Raw genomic sequence first — 18,926 nt, forward strand, 5'->3', positions numbered from 1 at the left:
TAGGCGCAGGCGGCGGGGCCAGCTGGTGTCACATGACCAGAATTTACAGCAGTATTGTAAAAGGAACCTATAGGAAGGCGAAATTACTGCGAGCCAAAAAGCTTCTCATGCAAAATTTAGCGGGTCGCTGCCGGTAAGGAACCTCTAACTACCAGACTTGGTTTAAGAGCCTCTCATATCACACCACCCCGGTGCACAGACTAGGCTACGCCCACAAGCCCAGAGTCCTCTGCAAGTAGGTGGACCTCTTGTTGCTCCGCCCCGTGACCTGCGCGCCTGCGGAGAAGCCAAAGGTCAGGGGTTGTAGAGCCGTCATGGCGGCGCTGTGTAGGACCCGTGCTGTGACCGCAAAGAGTCATTTTCTGCGAGTGTTTTTCTTCTCTCGGCCCTGTAGAGGCACAGGCACTGAAAGTGGCTCCGGAAGCGAAAGTTCTGAGTCCACGGAGCCTAAACAGCGCCCAGGCGGCTTCGCGAGCGCTTTGGAGCGGCACTCCGAGTTGCAGCAGAAGGCGGAGTTCGGGCGGATGAGAGTGAGTCGCGGGAGTTACGCTAGAGACGCGGCGGCGGGCGGGGCCGGAGGGTAGGGCGGAGCCCGGCATCTGGGATGGAGGCGTAGCCCGCCGTTTGGGTCCCTCCGGGAGCCAGGACCGAGCTCGGCGTAGGGGGTGTGGCGCTGGGGTCAGGGCGGAGCACGACGTAAGTGGGTGGGATTGAGAGGCTGGGGCAGGTCCAGCGTGGGGAGTGGAGCAAGGGGTGGCGGTGTGTTCTACTTGTTTTAGCCGCAGTGTGGTTGGAACAGAGCGCGTGGTGATTCTCCTCCGTTTGTAGTACTTTTGTACGGTATCTGTATGCTAGGCCTCCGCTGTTCACACTCCTTTGCACTTGTCCTCCTGAGCCGAGTGCTGGAAAGAAATCAGCAGCGAGCGCTGCCAAAGCGGCGTCTAGGGCGACTCTGGGGACCTGGAGTAGAGTTGGACTCTCACCGGTAGAGGCAGGGCTCTCTGCAGGTGGTGGTGTTCTACACAGTAGCTACAGCATGGAGCTAGTGTCTGGCGTGCCAGGATCTTCATTTATATTTCTTAATTCAGTGGATAGGCGAATGGGAAAATTACCGCTCCGAACTTGCGCAAGTAATTTAACTTGTCAGCGCTTCAGTTTCTTTTTCTGTAAATGATCTTAAAAAATCCATCTGTTGGGCAATAATTTTGTAAAATACGATAGAGTTACTAGATAAATGAAAGGGAAGAAGTACACATAAATACTATTCAGATTTTTTGAGTCAGCAGACATGGAATTGGATGTCTGGCATTATAATTTAATATTTATATAATTTAATATAAAAATAAACTCAGTTTCTGTGCTTATCTCCTTGGGAACCAGTACCAAACAGTTCACAGTTGGATAGTGTCCTGAATTATAGAAAACTTCCTGGCATCTAGCACAGTGCTTGACTTTTAGTGGGCACTGCATACGTGTTTGCCAAGTGGGTGAATGAATGAATAGTACACATAGTGTACATGTGAACTTATGTTGTGCCTGGGCTGTCTTTGAATTGCTGTCTTTGTGCGACTGCTTACAAACAGTTGTACAAGTGAGGGTAGTACAGGCTTGAGCATGTAAGTTAAATGCGCTAGTCCAGAATGGTAACTGAGCAAAGACAATTGTTAAGCGTAATAATAGAACTGAAAGTTTTATTTTAGTGTTTATTGGAAGTTTTCAGTGCTTTCCTATTATATTTATGGTAAGAAATGTGAGCAGTTGTTAGGCACTGAATAAAAATTCACCTTTGTGAAAAATCTTTTGAAGTTTCTTGATCTATTTAATTGAAGAGTATCCTGATAATACAAGATGAATAAAGTTCGTCTTTATTGTGTGATCAGGACTTTTGAAAAAAAACTGATGCAAAGTATGAAAGTAGTATTTCCTTATTTTAAAAAGAGAATTTAAATATCATTGAAGGTTATTATGTGAAATATGAAAGACCTTTTTCACTTTCTCAAACCTGGAAGGTGTATTTTTTTTAAAATGCCTACTGCTGGAGATTTTATATATGTATATATGAATATAAGCTAACTATATATATATATATGTACTTAAAATCATACAAGTTATTGGTACTCTTTGTTTGTTTTGTCTTTTTAGGGCCACACCCATGGCATATTGAAGTTCCCAAACCAGAGGTCGAATCCAAGCTGTAGCTGCCAACCACGTTCTGAGATGTACACTGTTCTGAGATATCCGCCAGGGGTTGGTTCCAGGATCCTCTACAATAAATACCTGGATGCTCAAGTTTCTTATAAAAATGATACAGTTAGCTCCCTGCAGCTTCCACGTCTGTGAATACAGAGGGCTCACTCTACCTCACTGAAAAAATACTTGTTCAGTATTCCATGGTGTGGACATAGGGTAATTTATTTAACCACACCTTCGCTAACAAGCTTCTAGGTTGTTTCTGTTTTTTTGTTTTTTTGTTTTTTTTCCCCTTAACATAGACAGAGCTACAGTGAGCATTTACATTTTTTTTTCGTGTTTATGGGATATATACTGGGTTAAAATGTACACACGATTTGAGTTGGTAGATACGGATTGTTTATACCACACTCCCACTCACATTGCATGACACTGCCTGTTTCCTCACCCACTTATGCATGTGGGGTATTAATAAGTGGATTTTCTGATACTGGACAGTAGAAAAAATACGGAAATTGGGAACTGGCTTTGTTATCCCTCACCTCCGATACCAGTTGATAATTTTTATTAAAATAACTGCATGCTCACATTTTAAATTTAATATTAAGTAAATGCTATTAATTTGAACTCAAAAAATGCACTTATACCAATAAAATAGTACACTTTATATATATATATTGGTTTCTGCTTTAAAAACTGTTTTTGAAAGATAGTTTACTCTTTCTTAAACAAAGCATTCTTTCTTTTTCTTTTTCTTTTTTTTTCTGTTGGCCATGCCTCTGGCATGTTCCCTAGGTCAGAAATCAAACCCAAGCCACAACAGTGCCAGTGCCAGATCTTTAATCTGCTGTGCCACAGGGGAACTCTACAGCATTATTTCTTTACCTTTGTTCTTTCCCCTAGAATTAGCTTCCCTGCCTGCAAATTCTATTATAAAAATCACCTCTTCTTTTAAGCCTTTGTTATCTCGCCAAGCAGATGAATTGGAATAGGATGTACACAGTTTGATGTCTGAATAACTGTAAGTGAGAAATAACATCTCACATGTTATCAGGTCTAAAAATAAGTATATGGAGTTCCCATTGCAGCTCATAGACTTAAGGACCTGATGTTGTCTCTGTGAGGATGTGGGTTGGACCCCTGGCCTCACTCAGTGGGTTAAGGATCCAATGTTGCTGAAAGCTGTGATGTAGATTGCAGATGTGGTTTGGATCTGGTGTTACCGTGTCTGTGGTGTAAGTCATAGCTGCAGCTCCGATTCAAATCCCGGCCTAGGACTTCCATATGCCACAGTAAATGGAATGTGGCAGTAAAAAAAAAATAAAAATAAGTATATATAGGAATGAAAGCTGACATCATGCTCATTGGTTTAATTCTTCTTTTGGGAGAGGCATTTCTCTTTGATTATTTTTTTAAATTGAAGTATAGTTGATTTATAATGTGTTTGTTTTAAGTGTATAGCAAAGAGATTCCATATACATATCTATCTATCTACCTATCTATATGTTCGTTCGTTCTTTCTTTCTTTCTTTCTTTCTTTCTTTCTTTCTTTCTTTCTTTCTTTCTTTCTTTCTTTCTTTCTTTTGTCTTTTTGCCTTTTTCTTGAGCCGCTCATTCGGCATATAGAGGTTCCCAGGCTAGGGGTTGAATTGGAGGTGTAGCCAGAGCCACAGCAATGCGGGATCCGAACTGCATCTGTGACCCACACCACAGCTCACCAGCTCATGGCAATGCCAGATCCTTAACCCACTGAGCAAGGCCAGGGATCCAACCCGCAACCTCATGGTTCCTATTTGGATTCGTTAACCACTGCGCCACGACAGGAACTCCTATCTATATGTTCTTTCTAAGATTCTTTTCTTTTATAGGTTATTACAAAATATTGAGTGCAGTTTCCTGTTCTATACAAATAGGACCTTGTTGGTTATCTGTTTTGTAAATAGTAGTGTGTACATGTTAATCCCAAACTCCTAATTTATCCCTTCCCCCCTTTCCCCTTTGGTAGTCATAAATTTCTTTTCTACATCTGTTGGTCTGTTTCTGTTCGGTTTACAAGTTCATTCCATTGGTTTAATTCTTATTCTTTGATTGCAGACTTAGGTATCTATATGTGCATCTCAAAAATAAGTGATATTCAGTAAGACCCAAGCTAGTTATCGTTAAAAGGAACTTCCCCCTGCAGTCAGGTGTTGAATCAAGGGCAGTTCATTGTGAATTCCCTATCCTGAAATTTCAGTGAGCTTACCAGTTAGAGAGATCTCAAGTTTAAATGACCTAGAAGGCCATTTACATATCTGTACTCACTTATCCATTTCTCTTTGGTTCATTACCTTTGAGATTTGTGTATGCATCTGTCTCTTAAAGGTTTTTTTGCTTATTTATTTATTTATTTTTAGGATAGGGACCAACTCCTTTTCATTTTTATAACCAACATGACACATACTTATGTATAGAGGACATGATAAATGTTTCCTAAATATATTTTTTAAGTTAAATACTTTCTTCCTTTGAAAAAATTTTTTTAAAAAATCTTTAACCTTCTTAGGTCATTTAGACAGTAGGGATTTGTAGAACCTGTTAAGTGGATTGGGAGCTGTGATATAGCAGAAGACCATCTTATAGCCACAGGGTGGCAATATTGAGCAAAGAATTGGTTTTCTGCTTTATGAATATTACTGTTTCTTAACAGTAGAGGGTGGCATATTACTTTAAAAATGGTTTGCAGGAGAGTTTTTCAGACCACACAGTAAGACATTTCATTGTTTTAAGATGGAGAATAATGTTTTACTATTTTAGTTTATGTAGAAACTGATGGTGTACTATACTTTAGTTTCATTTTAGTGATATATTAGATTTTATGTAAATATTTTAAATATTATTTTTTACTTTTTCATGAGTATTTCTTTTTTTTTTTTAATTTCAAAATGCTGGAATATTCCAGAAGACAGAATATTTAAAAAAGATATTTTATCCTTTCAGAATACTGGAAGAATCCAAAAAATAGCTTATTTGAAGGATTTGTTTCAATTCTTTTATTTTTGGTATGAGTTTTATGTCTACTAAATTCATGTAATACCACTATTACACAGGTTTATTTAATGCCTGTTTTCTCACTAGTTTTGTTTTGACAACTTAAAAAATTGTAACCATATTTTAAAAACTAGTATATAGAGGAACGATGGAAATAGTTCTGGTTTTAACCCTGGTGCTCCTTGGTTTTTACATTATAGAATTCTAGGAGAGTTGTCCCTGAGTTTGTAATGAAAATCTTCTGAAATGTTTAGTTTCACAGGGAAGTCTAACATTTTCAAAGCAGGTTTGGAGGAAATGACCAGTTAATATAAAAACAATGAAAGAGTGTATTGAGGTAGATATAAATCTCTCAGGAAAGTAGGTTTTTATCAACAGCTATAATATACCTATAAATAATACTATACATTTCCTAAAAGCTGAATATATTCTATATATATTTTGTTTCGTGGGTGGTCGTGTGCTCTGATCATACTCAGTCTGACTCATATTACTTACTTCCCAAGTCAGCATTAGCTTTCATTAATTGTGTATCTTTCTTAATTCTTATTTTTGCTCAGAAATAGCACTCTCTTCTTTTAAAGTGTTTGCATTTTACTGTATTTTGTTTTTTCTTTTAAAGGTTATATTAGATTTTTCTCTTTTGATTAATTTTTGTAATGTGATTATGACCCTCAAATTTTTTTGTCTATTAGCATTAAATAATAGAGGGAAGAAATGGAATCTATCATATTTGGGAGTGGAGCCTGAATTGATTTGGAAGTAAAATTAAATGGTGATGATACAGTTTGTCTTTTCCCTCTTTTTGTAAAACTTTGGGCACCCTGCTCTTGGTAGCTGGCAAACAAGGAATGATAGACTCCTCGTCCAGGAGTCAGCGACTCAACAAGCTGCCTCACTGGTCTCTGCCCAGCTACACAGGTTGAGGCTCTCAGGTCTTCCCAAAGGAGACAAGTGCACCGTGGAGCAGAGAGTGTTTATCCCAGAAAAATGAAAACTTACGTTCATATGAAAACTTGTGCACTAATGTTCATAGCAGCTTTATTTGTGGTTTTTTTCTTTTTGCTTTTTAGGGCCACACTCACAGCATATGAAAGTTCCCAGGCTAGGTGTCGAATCAGAACTATAGCTGCCGGCCTATGCCACAGCCACAGCAACTCAGGATCCGAGCTGCGTCTGCGACCTATACCACAGCTCGTGGCGACACTGGATCCTTAAACCACTGAGCAAGGCCAGGGATCGAACCCGCATCCTCATGGATCCTAGTTGGGTTCGTAAACCGCTGAGCCATGAAGGGCACTCCCATAGCAGCTTTATTTGTAATAGCCAAAACCTGGAAACAGCCCACATGTTCCAGGACTTCAACAGCTTCAACTGGTCAATGGTTAAACAAACTGGTACATCTGTGCTGTGGAATACTCCTCAGAAATTAAGAGGAACAAGTGGTTGATACACACAGCACCTTGAATGACTCTCAAGGGAATTATGCTGCATGAAAAAAAGCCAGTCCCGAAGGGTTGCAGACTTTGTGATTCCATTTATGTGACATTCTTGAAAGGACAAAATTACAGAGGTGGGGAACAGATCAGTGGTTACTAAAAGCGGATAGGACAGAAGGGAGATGGGGAGTTATAAAAGGACAGCACAGAGATCCTTGTATCTTGACTGTGGTGGTGAATATACAAATCCTTACAAATGATAAAACTGTATAGAACTAAGTATTTATACACAAAGGTTAACATCTAAAACTGGCGAAATCTGAATATTGTCAGTGCGTTAAATCAATATCACTTCCCTGGTTGTAATATAACACTTTGGTTTTACAAGATGTTACCACTGGAAGGTCTGAGTAAACAGTTCAGGAGCTCTCCATGTATTTCTTACAATTGCCTGTGGATTTACAATGGTCTCAAAATTGAAAGTTTAATTTTTTTACAAAAAGATTAGTTCACTGGTCTGGGAGGGAAGTCCAGCACTAGTAAGACCAGTGGATTCCATAAGAACAAATTTTATCGTCCCACATAATTTCCTATACAATGATTTTTTTGGTTAGAAGTAGTGCTGTTTGGAATACCCTGGCAATGAATATGAGATCCTGTAAGTCCACAGATGGTGGTTTTGGTAGAAGCTTTTCAGGCAGGGAAGGCAAATCCGTATTAAGAAGTATTCATTGCAGTGATCCTTCCTACCACTGTCCTTTCTATTCGAATGATCCAGTGTAATTAACTTGCTACCAGGCGGCTGGCTAATCCTCTCAGGAAATGATGCTGTGTTGGAAATTTAGGATTGGTTTTTGCTGGGGCAGATTGGCCATTTAGCAGTGACTGTAGCTAGATCACTACTCACAGGATTGAGTGGAAGTGAGTATTCCTGAATCTGTGTGTTACCTCATCCCACAAAAATTCAGGGGTCTGCCACCTGGTAAAATTTGTAGTTGGCCAATGGTCTGGGACATGTTGAGATACTTGCCCTATCCATAAGAAAGAAGCCCATCCCTGCTGTCATGGCAGCTTTGTTCTTAAAACCACAGGGGAGGTGGGCAGGAGTGGCCTGGGAAAGAGGTTGACTGACATTTGCAAGACTGGTTATCTTGTCCCCTGATTAAGATTCTTCTCTGCTGAAGATGTTATTCACATATGACTCATTTATTTTCTTACTCTGCCAGTGTGTGTTTCCTAGACCTTCTTGCCTTCTTTTTCCCAGTTGCGTTCCTGCTAATTTCCTGGCTATCCAGTAAAATCATTAGTCACTTCACACAAATCAGGATAGATCCCTACCTTAGACCATCTCTCTTCCAGGCAGAATTCAATGATCATTCAAGTTCACTGCTCAAAGTCCATTACTGCTGTCATTCAGGGCTACTCTAGCTCTGCACTATGCTTCACCTAGAGAGGCCTGTCAAAGTCTCCATTCTGCATCTGTAACTGCCACAGATACTTCCAAGCACCACCACGTCTGCTGGGATGTGAAACTCCAGTAGCAGAAGAGCTTGCCTGGCAGCTTTGACCTCTTGCAGAGCCTTTTCTTGTTCTGGGCCCCACTCAAAACTGGCAGCTTTTTGGGGTTACTTGGTAAAAGAGTTGAAGAAACATGACCAAATGAGGTATTTGTTGCCTGCAAAATTTAAAAAGACCCACTCGGCATTGAGCTTCTTTCTCTGTGGTACGAAAGGGTATCTGGCCATAGCCCAGACCACTGGCCCCCTAGGAATTTCATCAAGGCCCAGCATTTTTGTGGGACTTACTTCTCACCTTCCTGCATACGTGTGTCTTACCATGTGTGGAGAGGATTGGAGCTTTCTGCTTCCAGGTCCAGTCGGCATGTGTAATGGAGTAGCATGTTGTCCAGTGGAATGGAGTGGCAGTCAAAGTCTCTGTAGACTAGATTGCGACATAGAGCTAGAGAATTAATGTAACCCTGAAGTATATAGTCTTTACTAGCAGGTCTCAAAAAAGAAAGCATTTGTTATATTATTATTGCATGCCAGGTGCTGGGGCATATTTGATTTGCTGTAGCTGTGAAATCACATCTGGAACAACAGCTGCAGTTGGAGTTACCACTTGATTAAGTTTATTATAATAAACTGTCATTCTCTAAGATGTTTTCTGCAGGGACTCATAGGCAAATTGAGTGGGCATGTGGTAGGAAGCAACACCTTGCATCTTCCAAGCCCTTGATAGTGGCACTAATTGCTGCAGTGCCCCGAGGAATGTAATATTGCCTTTGATCAACTTGTTTGGTAGGTAGGGGAAGTTTTAGTGCCTTTCACTTGGCCTTCCCTACCTTAATAGCCTTCACTCCACAAATCAAGGAACCTATGTTCTGGCCAGTTGCTGAGTATACCTTATTCTATTTGTGCGCTCTGGAACTAGGGAAATAACTATAGACCAGATTCATGGGATGGATCTGAGTTAAAACTCCACTTGTGACATGATCTCCACAAGCCCCTGTTCTGACTGGCATTGACTTGGTTCTTGAAGGGTTAGTGTCAGTTCACATAATCCCTGAAAAGTCTGATTTTCTGCTTCTCCAGTGGACAGTCATTCTGGTATATAGCCACAGCTCCCTTTAGGAAAGCCAGAAGGAAGATTGCTGATGCAAAATTTGGTTATATATCAGGGTCCTTCCTTAAGGGGACATGCCTTCTTTTTCATTTAAAAGGCTTGGGATCTGGGAATTGGTTCAAGTTTGAGAATTGATTAAGAGGCTGTGACATTCATATGTGGTGATTCAAGTCAGATTTCTGTTCTCTAGAACTAGAGTTTTTCCATCTATATTATCTCTAAGGACACCATAACCAACTAGCTGACACCAAAAAAGTTCTCTAGTTAGACTGATTGGATCACTGTTAGGCTCTGCTGCATTATGATAACCATGCCCACCATATTGTTGGCTAGGAAGTCTATCAACTTTTTTTCTGGATCTGTCTTCCTTCAGATTGAGTCTGGAACTACTTGGCATCCATTCTATCCTGGAATCTCCCTCCCTTAATCTTTTATTTTACCTTCCATCCTAGATCTCCCTTTTAAATGCAGCTCATGTTGCTTTTCTGCCTGGCCTGCCGTGTGCTGCTGGGTCTGCTTAGTTCAGGGCTTTTCAGTCTTGGACTAGTGACACTTTGGACCAGCTAATTCTTTGTTGTGGGGGCTGTACTCTGAGTTGTAGGGAGTTTAATAGCATCTCTTGCCCATATCCAGTAGATTCCAGTAGCATCCCCCATCATGGCAATCAAATATGTCTCTAGGCATTGCCACTTGTTCCCTGGGCAGGGTGGGGGAGGGGTTAGGGGGTAGGGAGAGTGGGGAGAGGGAGGGAAGGCAAAATTGTCCTGTTTGAAAACTACTAGGATTATCAGTAAAACTTGGTGATGTTTGGGTCGGTAAGAAATGGATTAATTTTTTTTAAAGTTACATTTTAGAGAATTCTTACCCTACCAGAGGCAGTATTTGAGAGCATTACATATGGCCATGTATTTATTTAATCCTTACAACAACCCTATAAAATAGGTATAATTATTAACCTCATTTTATAGGTGAGTAAACAGCAGCACAGAGAATTTAAGTGCATTGTCTCAGCCACAGAGCTGGTATGTGGTGCAGCCAGGATTTGAACCACATGGTCTGACTCTAGAGCCTTTCTTTAGGAGCCCGCCCTCCTACTCCAGGCAGTACTGATTGCTAGCACCTTCCCAAACAGCTGTCATTTTGATTCTTTTCTTTCCTGATGGGTTGAGTTACCTATTGGTACACAACCAACCCTACAAAGTTATTTCTCTAGACAGTTTATTCAATTATTATTTTTTCTTTAGAGAAGAGAAAAAAATATACTGTATTTATTTTTCCGGGGCAATAAATGCATTATTACTAGGTATTGTGCAGTTGAATTTTCTGCCAGATGTTTTGTACGTGACAGAAAATTGCCTTCCCTGCCTATATTCTTTTAATTATTCCCCTATTTTCATCCTCTTTTCTCAGTCCAGCTTCCTGTAATTTCTGGCATGACTTTGTCCCATGCCTTTATGGGATTATTCAGAATAGACTGATTTTCTTAGCTTCATCATTCTGTGTGTATTTTTAGCTTCAGTATAGTCCCCTTATCATCTCTATCCTAGTTACTGGAGGAGCTTCTCAACAGTTTACCATTTTTCCATTTTTTCCCCCTTTCTCTGGTCCATTTTTTATACTTCTGCCAAAGTTTCGAAACAAAGAACAAGTACTGTCACTCCATTAATGAGGAACTTCTGACTACCCACTCCTTATAGGATAATGTCTAAACCACTGAGCTTTTGGTACAGAACTTTTTACAATCTAAGGGAGGGTTGCAGTTGTTCCCAGCAGTTTTTGGACCCTAATCTCTTGTCATATTGGTTTAACTCTGTTCTCCTACTGTTTCATATCTTTTCATAGCAAGATTTGAACAGAGCCTAGGACACATGACAGACACTCAATATTAAACACATATTTGATGAGTGAATGAAGGAAGGAAGGTTCCCTATATCTATTCATTTATCTCCCCCTCTTCTACCTGGACAGTCCTGTTTAAGTTTCAGGCTTCAAAGAGGCAAAAACAAAACCAGTACAAGAATGTACTTAGGAAATCTGAGCCCTATGACCAAATCTGAGCTCTATAACAGGAATACGTGGGAAATATGAGCTCTATTACCAATTCTATGTCAACCGTAAGGCACCTGCTTTGACTGAAAACTCTTATGAATGAGCTTTGTTAACAATATTTTCCATAGCTGGGGTCAGACACTGAGGTCTGTGATATACCCAGAAGGTGACAGTGTGTCTGTAATCTCAGTAGTCTGCATCAGTGTGAGAGGAGCTGAAAGTGTTGCTTGTTATCATAGATTGTGCTACATTTATTATTTTTAGAAGTCATTTGAAGTAAATGAGGAATTCAGAGATGATTCTAGACCATGATTTTTGAAGAAGGGCTTTGTCTAATTACATGTTATATTTTCCAAAAAATATAGTGAGTATACAAATTAAAAGCAAATTCAAGTATTGATCAAGGGATCTTATGCTTGTGGTAAAATTATTTCACTCACTGAAAACACATTGACTTCCAATGTAAAATGTTAACAAAGTGAAGGCAAAAATAATGGAACCCAAAGCAGTAACATTTTACTTACTTGATTTTAAAATCTCCTTTAAAATAATTATTCATAGTTTTATAAAGTTTATAATGTAGTAAATTATTTCACAACAGATTTACTAAAATTCTCAAGAGATCTCATTAAATAGTTGAGAAGTCTATTTCCTAAAACATAGGGGGAAATACCATTTACTCTAATACCAATCTTAACCCAAACAGCTTTGCACAGTTATAGAGATCATTATGAAAGAGGCACTAGTGATGGCTGAATTATCTTCAATAAATATTCAACTATTAGATCTACTATTGTATCTTCCTCTCATCTAATGCTGTTTTAGTGCACCATGGTTTCAATTACAAGTCCCCCCCCCCCCCCCCCCCCCGCCAAAGAAACAGATGAAGAAGAAAGAAGAGTAGATGTCAACCATGAAAGAGGGACAATGGGAAAGCAGCATATAGGGAAACTGAGAAAGACCTTCCCAGGTTGCAGGCTGAGAGTCTGCTCTTGCTTGGAGCAGTAAAGTCTTCCTTCGTGCTCTGGATGGCGTAGTGGCTCCTATCAGAGAGTCAGAGTAGCTGCACTTGTCACTGATAGCATGCTCAGTGTAACTTTCTTTACATTAAGAGGATAATTTGTAGCTGGGTCTGTGTTGAGCCTGTTTCATCCTTGGCTCTCAGCAAAAAAAACTTTTCAAGGTACTTATTTAAGGAATTAAATATTATACTGTGTAGTATCATCAGACTAGTATTATAACTCAAAGTGTAATATTCCTGACTACCTTTTCAGCTTATTTGGCATATAGTTCTACTGAGTTATAGATCATCCTTTATGTGCTGATTCCTTTCCATTGAGTTTCAACCCACTGAAGCAAATTCATCACCATACCCTCCTTCCACCATCTAAGGGACTTGGCATCCATCAGATGTTTTGACTTTCATTTTCTTGAGGCAGGGTCATAAACTTTTGGTGCATGTGTCAAAATGTGTTTTGATTTATAAAATAAAAGACTTTTTTCAATGTATAAAAATTTAAAAATTGGAAAATTTACATTAATGTGTGGATTTCTGACATCTCTTGGAAAGTCAAAAGAAGTAGCAACACTGGACTTGAATTAGAACTGCAGCTGGAACTGAGTAGTGGCTATATTTTTAGTTTGGCACATATTCTTCTGCTTATCAAGCCTCCACCCGGCTGCATATTTCATTTTATAATTCTTGGAGTACCCCATGCATAAAAATTGTTAAGAATGTGTTAAAGGTTTACACTTCTAAAGTAAGTGTATTATCAAACTCTTACTAATTCTCCCTTAAGTATCAGTATATAAAATACCTCCTAAAAAGTGGGTAGTACAAAGCAATTAAAGATGTCTTTCTTTTGAAATTTTACTTTAGGAAAAAGAAGAAAATTATAATAAAGCCAAGGCATTTTAAAAATATTACATGACACGAACTTGTGTTCAGACTGCTAATTAAAGGACACTTAATTTTTATCTTAATGTTTATTTAAACTTGTATTAAAAGTATCATCACTTTTGTTAAACCTGAATGAAAAGGCATTTTTGTTTTTGCAGATGGTCAGTGCTAGGAATGAAGCCAGTTCCCTTCTTGGATGCCGTCCTTGCATGCTCACCTCCCAACTCCCTACTTGCCCCATGTCTGAGGCTTTGTCCAAGGACACTCCTCACCCTGCTCACATTCCAGATTCCACCGTGGACCACCACATCTGCCCCATTCCCCACCGAGCGCAGATGCCTGCTTTTCCCTGGCTCCTCTTCAAGAAAGAGGAAGTTGAAGAGTGTACCTGACTTTTTAAAGCAACAATCCATTTCAGTATTTTTATTATTGCTATAAAATGTAAATATGCAGAAAATTGACTTTAAAAAATTTTCCCTGTAAGCTATTACTGGACATATCATATCTTTGTATTGAATCATATGCATGTACATATCTCTTTTTATGTTTAGGGCTCTCCGAAAAATGTGGAGTCCTTCGCATCTATGCTGAGACATTCCCCTCTTACACAGATGGGACCTGCCAAGAATAAACTAGTCATTGGACAAATCTTTCATATTGTGGAGGATGATCTTTATATAGATTTTGGCGGCAAGTTTCACTGTGTGTGTAAAAGACCAGAAGTGGATGGAGAGTAAGTAGAATCATTTCCAAGTGCTTTTTAAGAGTGTGCATAAAAGTTGAGATACCTCAGAAGTGTTATTGGACTTTAACTGGTGATTTTTGAAAAGACAGAAATATGCTAGTTAATCAAGTTAGGCCAGGTTCATGCCGTGTCATGTTAGGTTAGCCAGATTCATGTTTTCTCAAAGCAATGAGTGAGAGCAGTTTTGGGGAAGATGTGAATGTTCATCCTGATAACACCATAAAATTAAAACCAGCTTTGTAGTAAGTAGTACATGCTGCGCAGGCCGGTTTACATGTAATTTTTTGCCTCTTCTGTTCCACAGTCTCTGCTTCTCAGGGAAGCCTCTGCTTTTTGTTTCTTCATGCTCCTTTCTCTTACTATACCAAATTCTGATGCTGTATCGTTTTCTTTACTTACTACTTTGCATCTGCTTTCAGGATTACAAGTTTTCCTATTATATGGACAGAATTCATTCTGCTTGTAGTCTGTGTAGATAAAGAGATTTGTGAATATCAGTTTACCCTGTGGAAACCACTAAAGTGGGAGATCTGGGCGTAGAAGAGAAAGAGTGAAAAGAGATAATGGAACTAAAATTCTGATATTGGGAAACAATAGCAAACAAACTAGAAATGGATTTTTTTCATCAATTTTTAATATACACATTTTTTTTAAAGATTTTAATGTTTTTGATGCCAGAGTATATCTTGCAGTTGATGCAATATAATTGGCAATTTAAAAATTCTTAGTAATACATGAGTTGTGGTGACTTTACTAATCAGTGGCGTCTTAGATAGGATGGATTACAGTGATTAAGAAGTCTGCGATGTTTAAGAGTAAGTCAGACTGAGAGATGACTAGGGAAGGAGTCTGCTGTAGCTCTGAGGAAGCAGTTACAAGGATGGCTGCCTTTCTCCTGAGTGCTCAGGATAGCTTAAGGTCTGTTTGATTCCTGGGTTCACTAAGTTAGGAAATAGGAGCTCCTTCTACCTGATTCTGAATGGGACCTGACAGACTTTCCTCTGATCTGTGTGTGTGAGTAGATGTTTCACAGCTAGCTCTCCAATAAGAAAAAGGCCTTGATTTGCCAATTTCCATGGTGTGAAATATTCCCATCGTGGCCAATGTTAAGTTACCCGTGTGAGGTTGTTGGACACGAAGTTGGGTGTGAATGCACCATCAGCTCTCATAAGCTGGTGCAGTCTATCTCCTGCAGTCTTCTGCTTCAGATATTCAGAAGCTAAATGGTGTTTTAGCAAGGTGAGTGGTGTAAACCTGGTGATACCTGGAAGAAAAAAAATGGGTTCTGTGCTACACTACATGAGAGGTAATGGCTTGGTCCTGACTTTCTCTGGTATATTAAATAACATAAAAACTTAGTGAAAAATAGTAAGACCCCCCAAAAAATCTAAGTAGGACATGTTTGTCCATCCAGATTTTTAATAGTGTAATCTGTACATTGTGTAATGTGGTATTGAAGGGGTTAAATTGGATAACATATGTGAGGATTTAAGATAGTGATCAGTATATAGTAAACAGATGCTCCTATTTTTATGCTTTAAATCCTAATGATTTAGGGTTCTTGTGACCCAATGATGACATCCCTCAAGAATTCCTGTTGAGGAGTTTCCCATTGTGGCTTAGTGGCAATGAACCCGCCTAGGATCCATGAAGGTGTAGGTTTGATCCCTGGCCTCGCTCATTGGGTTAAGGATCCGGCATTGCCATGAGCTGTGATGTAGGTCACAGACATGGCTCAGATCCTGAGTTGCTGTGGCTGTGGTGTAGCTGCAGCTCCGATTTGACCCCTAACCTGGGAATTTGCGTATACCACAGGTGTGGCCCTGAAAAAAAAAAAAAGATTTCTTGTTGAGAAGGGTTTATGTACCAGGCAAGTGTAAAGATATGAGGTCCTAAAATTATCCTTCAAGAGTAGAGTCCTAAACTCTTAGGTACTGTCAGCAGGATCTGTAGTAGGTCATTTTTCCTTAATAGAAAATATATCAATAACTTGAAAATGAAGTTATTGCTTTATTTTATGTAGAGAAATCGTCTCCTCTCCTCCCTAAAATTGATAAGCTTTATATCATGGTTCCATGGATGCTACCCAATTACACTGGCCACATCCTTATTCTTACAAGTTGACCTACCATGAAGCAGCACATCAGGTATTGACCTTATGAAAAGATGTATTTTACTGATAACTCTCCTGAATTATGGATATTTCCCCTGCTCAGTCAAACTTACTTTAAATTGCAAATGCCGGTGATATACGTGTTTCTTTATATTGTGGATGGAATTTTGTTTGTGATATTTCTTTCATGGATGTTTATTTCTTTGTGGATATTCTTTTGTCTACACTTTCTCCCCCCATTTTATGTTATGTTCTTGAACATAATGTTTCTGAATGCCTTAGATAGCTAGAATTTCTGATTTGATTCTCATGTCTTTTTTTTTTTTTTTTTTTTTTTTTTTTTGCCTTTTTGCCATTTCTTGGGCCACTCCCACTGCATATAGAGGTTCCCAGGCTAGGGGTCGAATTGGAGCTGTAGCCGCTGGTCTAGGCCAGAGCCACAGCAACGCAGCATCCGAGCCAAGTCTGCAACCTACACCACAGCTCACGGCAATGCCAGATCATTAACATCATTAACCCACGGAGCAAGGTCAGGGATCGAACCCGCAACCTCATGGTTCCTAGTCGTATTCGTTAATCACTGAGCCACGACGGGAACTCCCTGATTCTCATGTCTTACTAACCAAATCACAGAATTTTAAATATCAGTGTTTGCTACTAGATAGTTCTCTAGTCAGTGCTGTAATATGATTTGAATTTATTTTATGTGTAGTATAGCTTTAAATGGTTAAATACTGGAATCTTTTGCAGCATTTATTAATTTTTCATTGAAAACTGTGCACATACCACATAAGCACACATTCTAATAGCAGAAATTACTATGTGGCTGAAACCCCCATATCCACATGCACTCTTCCCAAGTGACACAGTCTGTTTAACAGAAGTGTTTTGGGGGAGAGGAGTGGGTCACAGTAATTTTGCAAATAAATTCTCTAGTCTAGGGGCAGTTAGATATTAATCTTCCTTTTGTATACTCAGGAGAATCAAATGCCTGTATCTCTTTGTTCTGTAGTTACCTGCAATAGTTATCTTTCAACTACTGCTTCCATTTTCCTGCCCAGGATACATCACTCTCACTAGGAATTCTTACTTAAGCTTCCAAAGCAATCACAAAATCAGTGCATTCATGATTGATGATCATGAAGAGGGAGGAGCCATAATGGTGCAGGAGTTGATTTGTTTGTTTGTTTATTCATTCATTCATTCATACAACAAATACTTACTGTACCTTTTTAATTTGGCAGGCACTGTTATAAAGGCTGGTAAACAAGACAGACTAGCTCTCTGCTCTCATGAAGTTGAGGGCACTTAGTCTATTGGGGGAAGGAAGGATAGATAGTAAACTAGTGCACAGATCAGTTTTTAAAATTGGTAACTACATGAGTAAAAGGGGGTAATATGGTGACAGAATGTCAGTGAGTAGAAGATAACAATAGTCAGAGAAGGCCTTTGATATCTCCTTCTATTGCTGAAAGTCTAAGGTGCCACCAGAATGCTTCTTTTTAAAAAAAAGTATTAAGCAGGAGTCAGGGCTTAAGCTTTATTCCTGTCTGGTTCTATAGACCAGTAATGTTATTTCTAACAGTGTGCAAGCATGTCAGCCAAGATTTAACCCGAATAGTTTGATTACTTCTTTTCTCTCCCTACCTAGCTACATACATATCCTCTGTCTATGGCGAGAACAACTATTGCTCTTTATATATTATTTGGGAGGGCATTAAGTAATAAATATGAGTATGGAAAGGATTTTTGTTCTCAAGAAAGCTAATTTTAATGTTTTGGAACAGCTCCATAAAAGAGAGGTTTTTGTTTGTTTGTTTGTTTTGTTTTTTTAACGAAATCGTTATTGAGTTAGTTTGAGCAAGTAAACCATAAAGATGAAGGGGAAATATAAAAATGTAGAAGGATTAGCTTTCCAAGTGTCTTTCTGTCCCTGTGGTACTTTAAAGTGACTGACTCTGGCAAGCCCAGACATTGCAGTATAGATATTATTTATTGAAGGAGGTCAATGAAGACCTCCAATGAGTGGACTTCTACTCAGCCAGAAGGCCTGGCCCTGTATCAGAATATTTGCATTAATTGCTAAGTTAATATCTTTACAATGTATGTGTATACTTTTTTTGTGATTTTTATTTTTTCCATTATAGTTGATTTACAGTGTTCTGTCAATTTCCACCATACAGCAAAGTGACCCAGTCATATATACATACATATATATATGTATATTTTTTTTGTTACATTATCCTCCATCATATTCCATCACAAGTAACTAGATACAGTTCCCTGTGCTATGCAGAGGATCTCATTGCTTGTCCACTCCAAATGCAATTGTTTGCATCTGTTAGTCCATCCTTTTCCCTCGGCAACCACAAACCTGTTCTCCAAGTCCATGAGTTTCTTTTCTGTGCAAAGGTTCATTTGTGCCATATATTAAATGTATACTTTTTTCATGAGTCCTTGCTTTGACCTACTTTTCCATAAACCAACCTGTGAGTCAGAGGGCTTTTACTGTGACTTAAAAGTAAAGCATTTTTGTATGTGTGTTATTAATACAGCACAATTTTACAAAATTTGTCCTAGTGTGGATTAAGGTCATTTCCCTTCTGTACCTGATAATCCTACTAGCTAGTTTTTTGAAAACCTATGTTGGCACTTTATGTCTGGTTTATTCCTCACAAGAAGCATAGAAGGTAGAAGTTCACCCCATTTTCCAAATGAAGAAAACGAGTCTTATGAGCATAAATAAAATAACTTACTGCAGTCACACAACTGTAATTGACAAGGCAGGGGTTCAAACCTAGGGCTGTGTGTATCCATCACCCATGAGTGTTCTTT

At 39.0% G+C, this 18,926-nt stretch overlaps 1 protein-coding gene across 2 annotated transcripts in view; it reads left to right on the top strand.

Moving 5' to 3' along the window:
- Positions 234-18,926, top strand: part of MRPS28 (mitochondrial ribosomal protein S28) — a 99,253-nt gene continuing 80,560 nt past the window's right edge. Inside the window, exons 1-3 of one of the 2 annotated variants that reach the window (XM_021088528.1) lie at positions 234-530; positions 2,143-2,247; positions 13,785-13,966. In XM_021088528.1, coding sequence (XP_020944187.1) covers positions 315-530; positions 2,143-2,247; positions 13,785-13,966 — 503 coding nt within the window. In that variant the 5' untranslated portion in view covers positions 234-314. 2 annotated transcript variants of the gene reach the window in all.

The sequence above is a fragment of the Sus scrofa genome, chromosome 4 (assembly GCF_000003025.6).
Source record: "Sus scrofa isolate TJ Tabasco breed Duroc chromosome 4, Sscrofa11.1, whole genome shotgun sequence".
NCBI classification, from domain to species: domain Eukaryota; kingdom Metazoa; phylum Chordata; class Mammalia; order Artiodactyla; family Suidae; genus Sus; species Sus scrofa.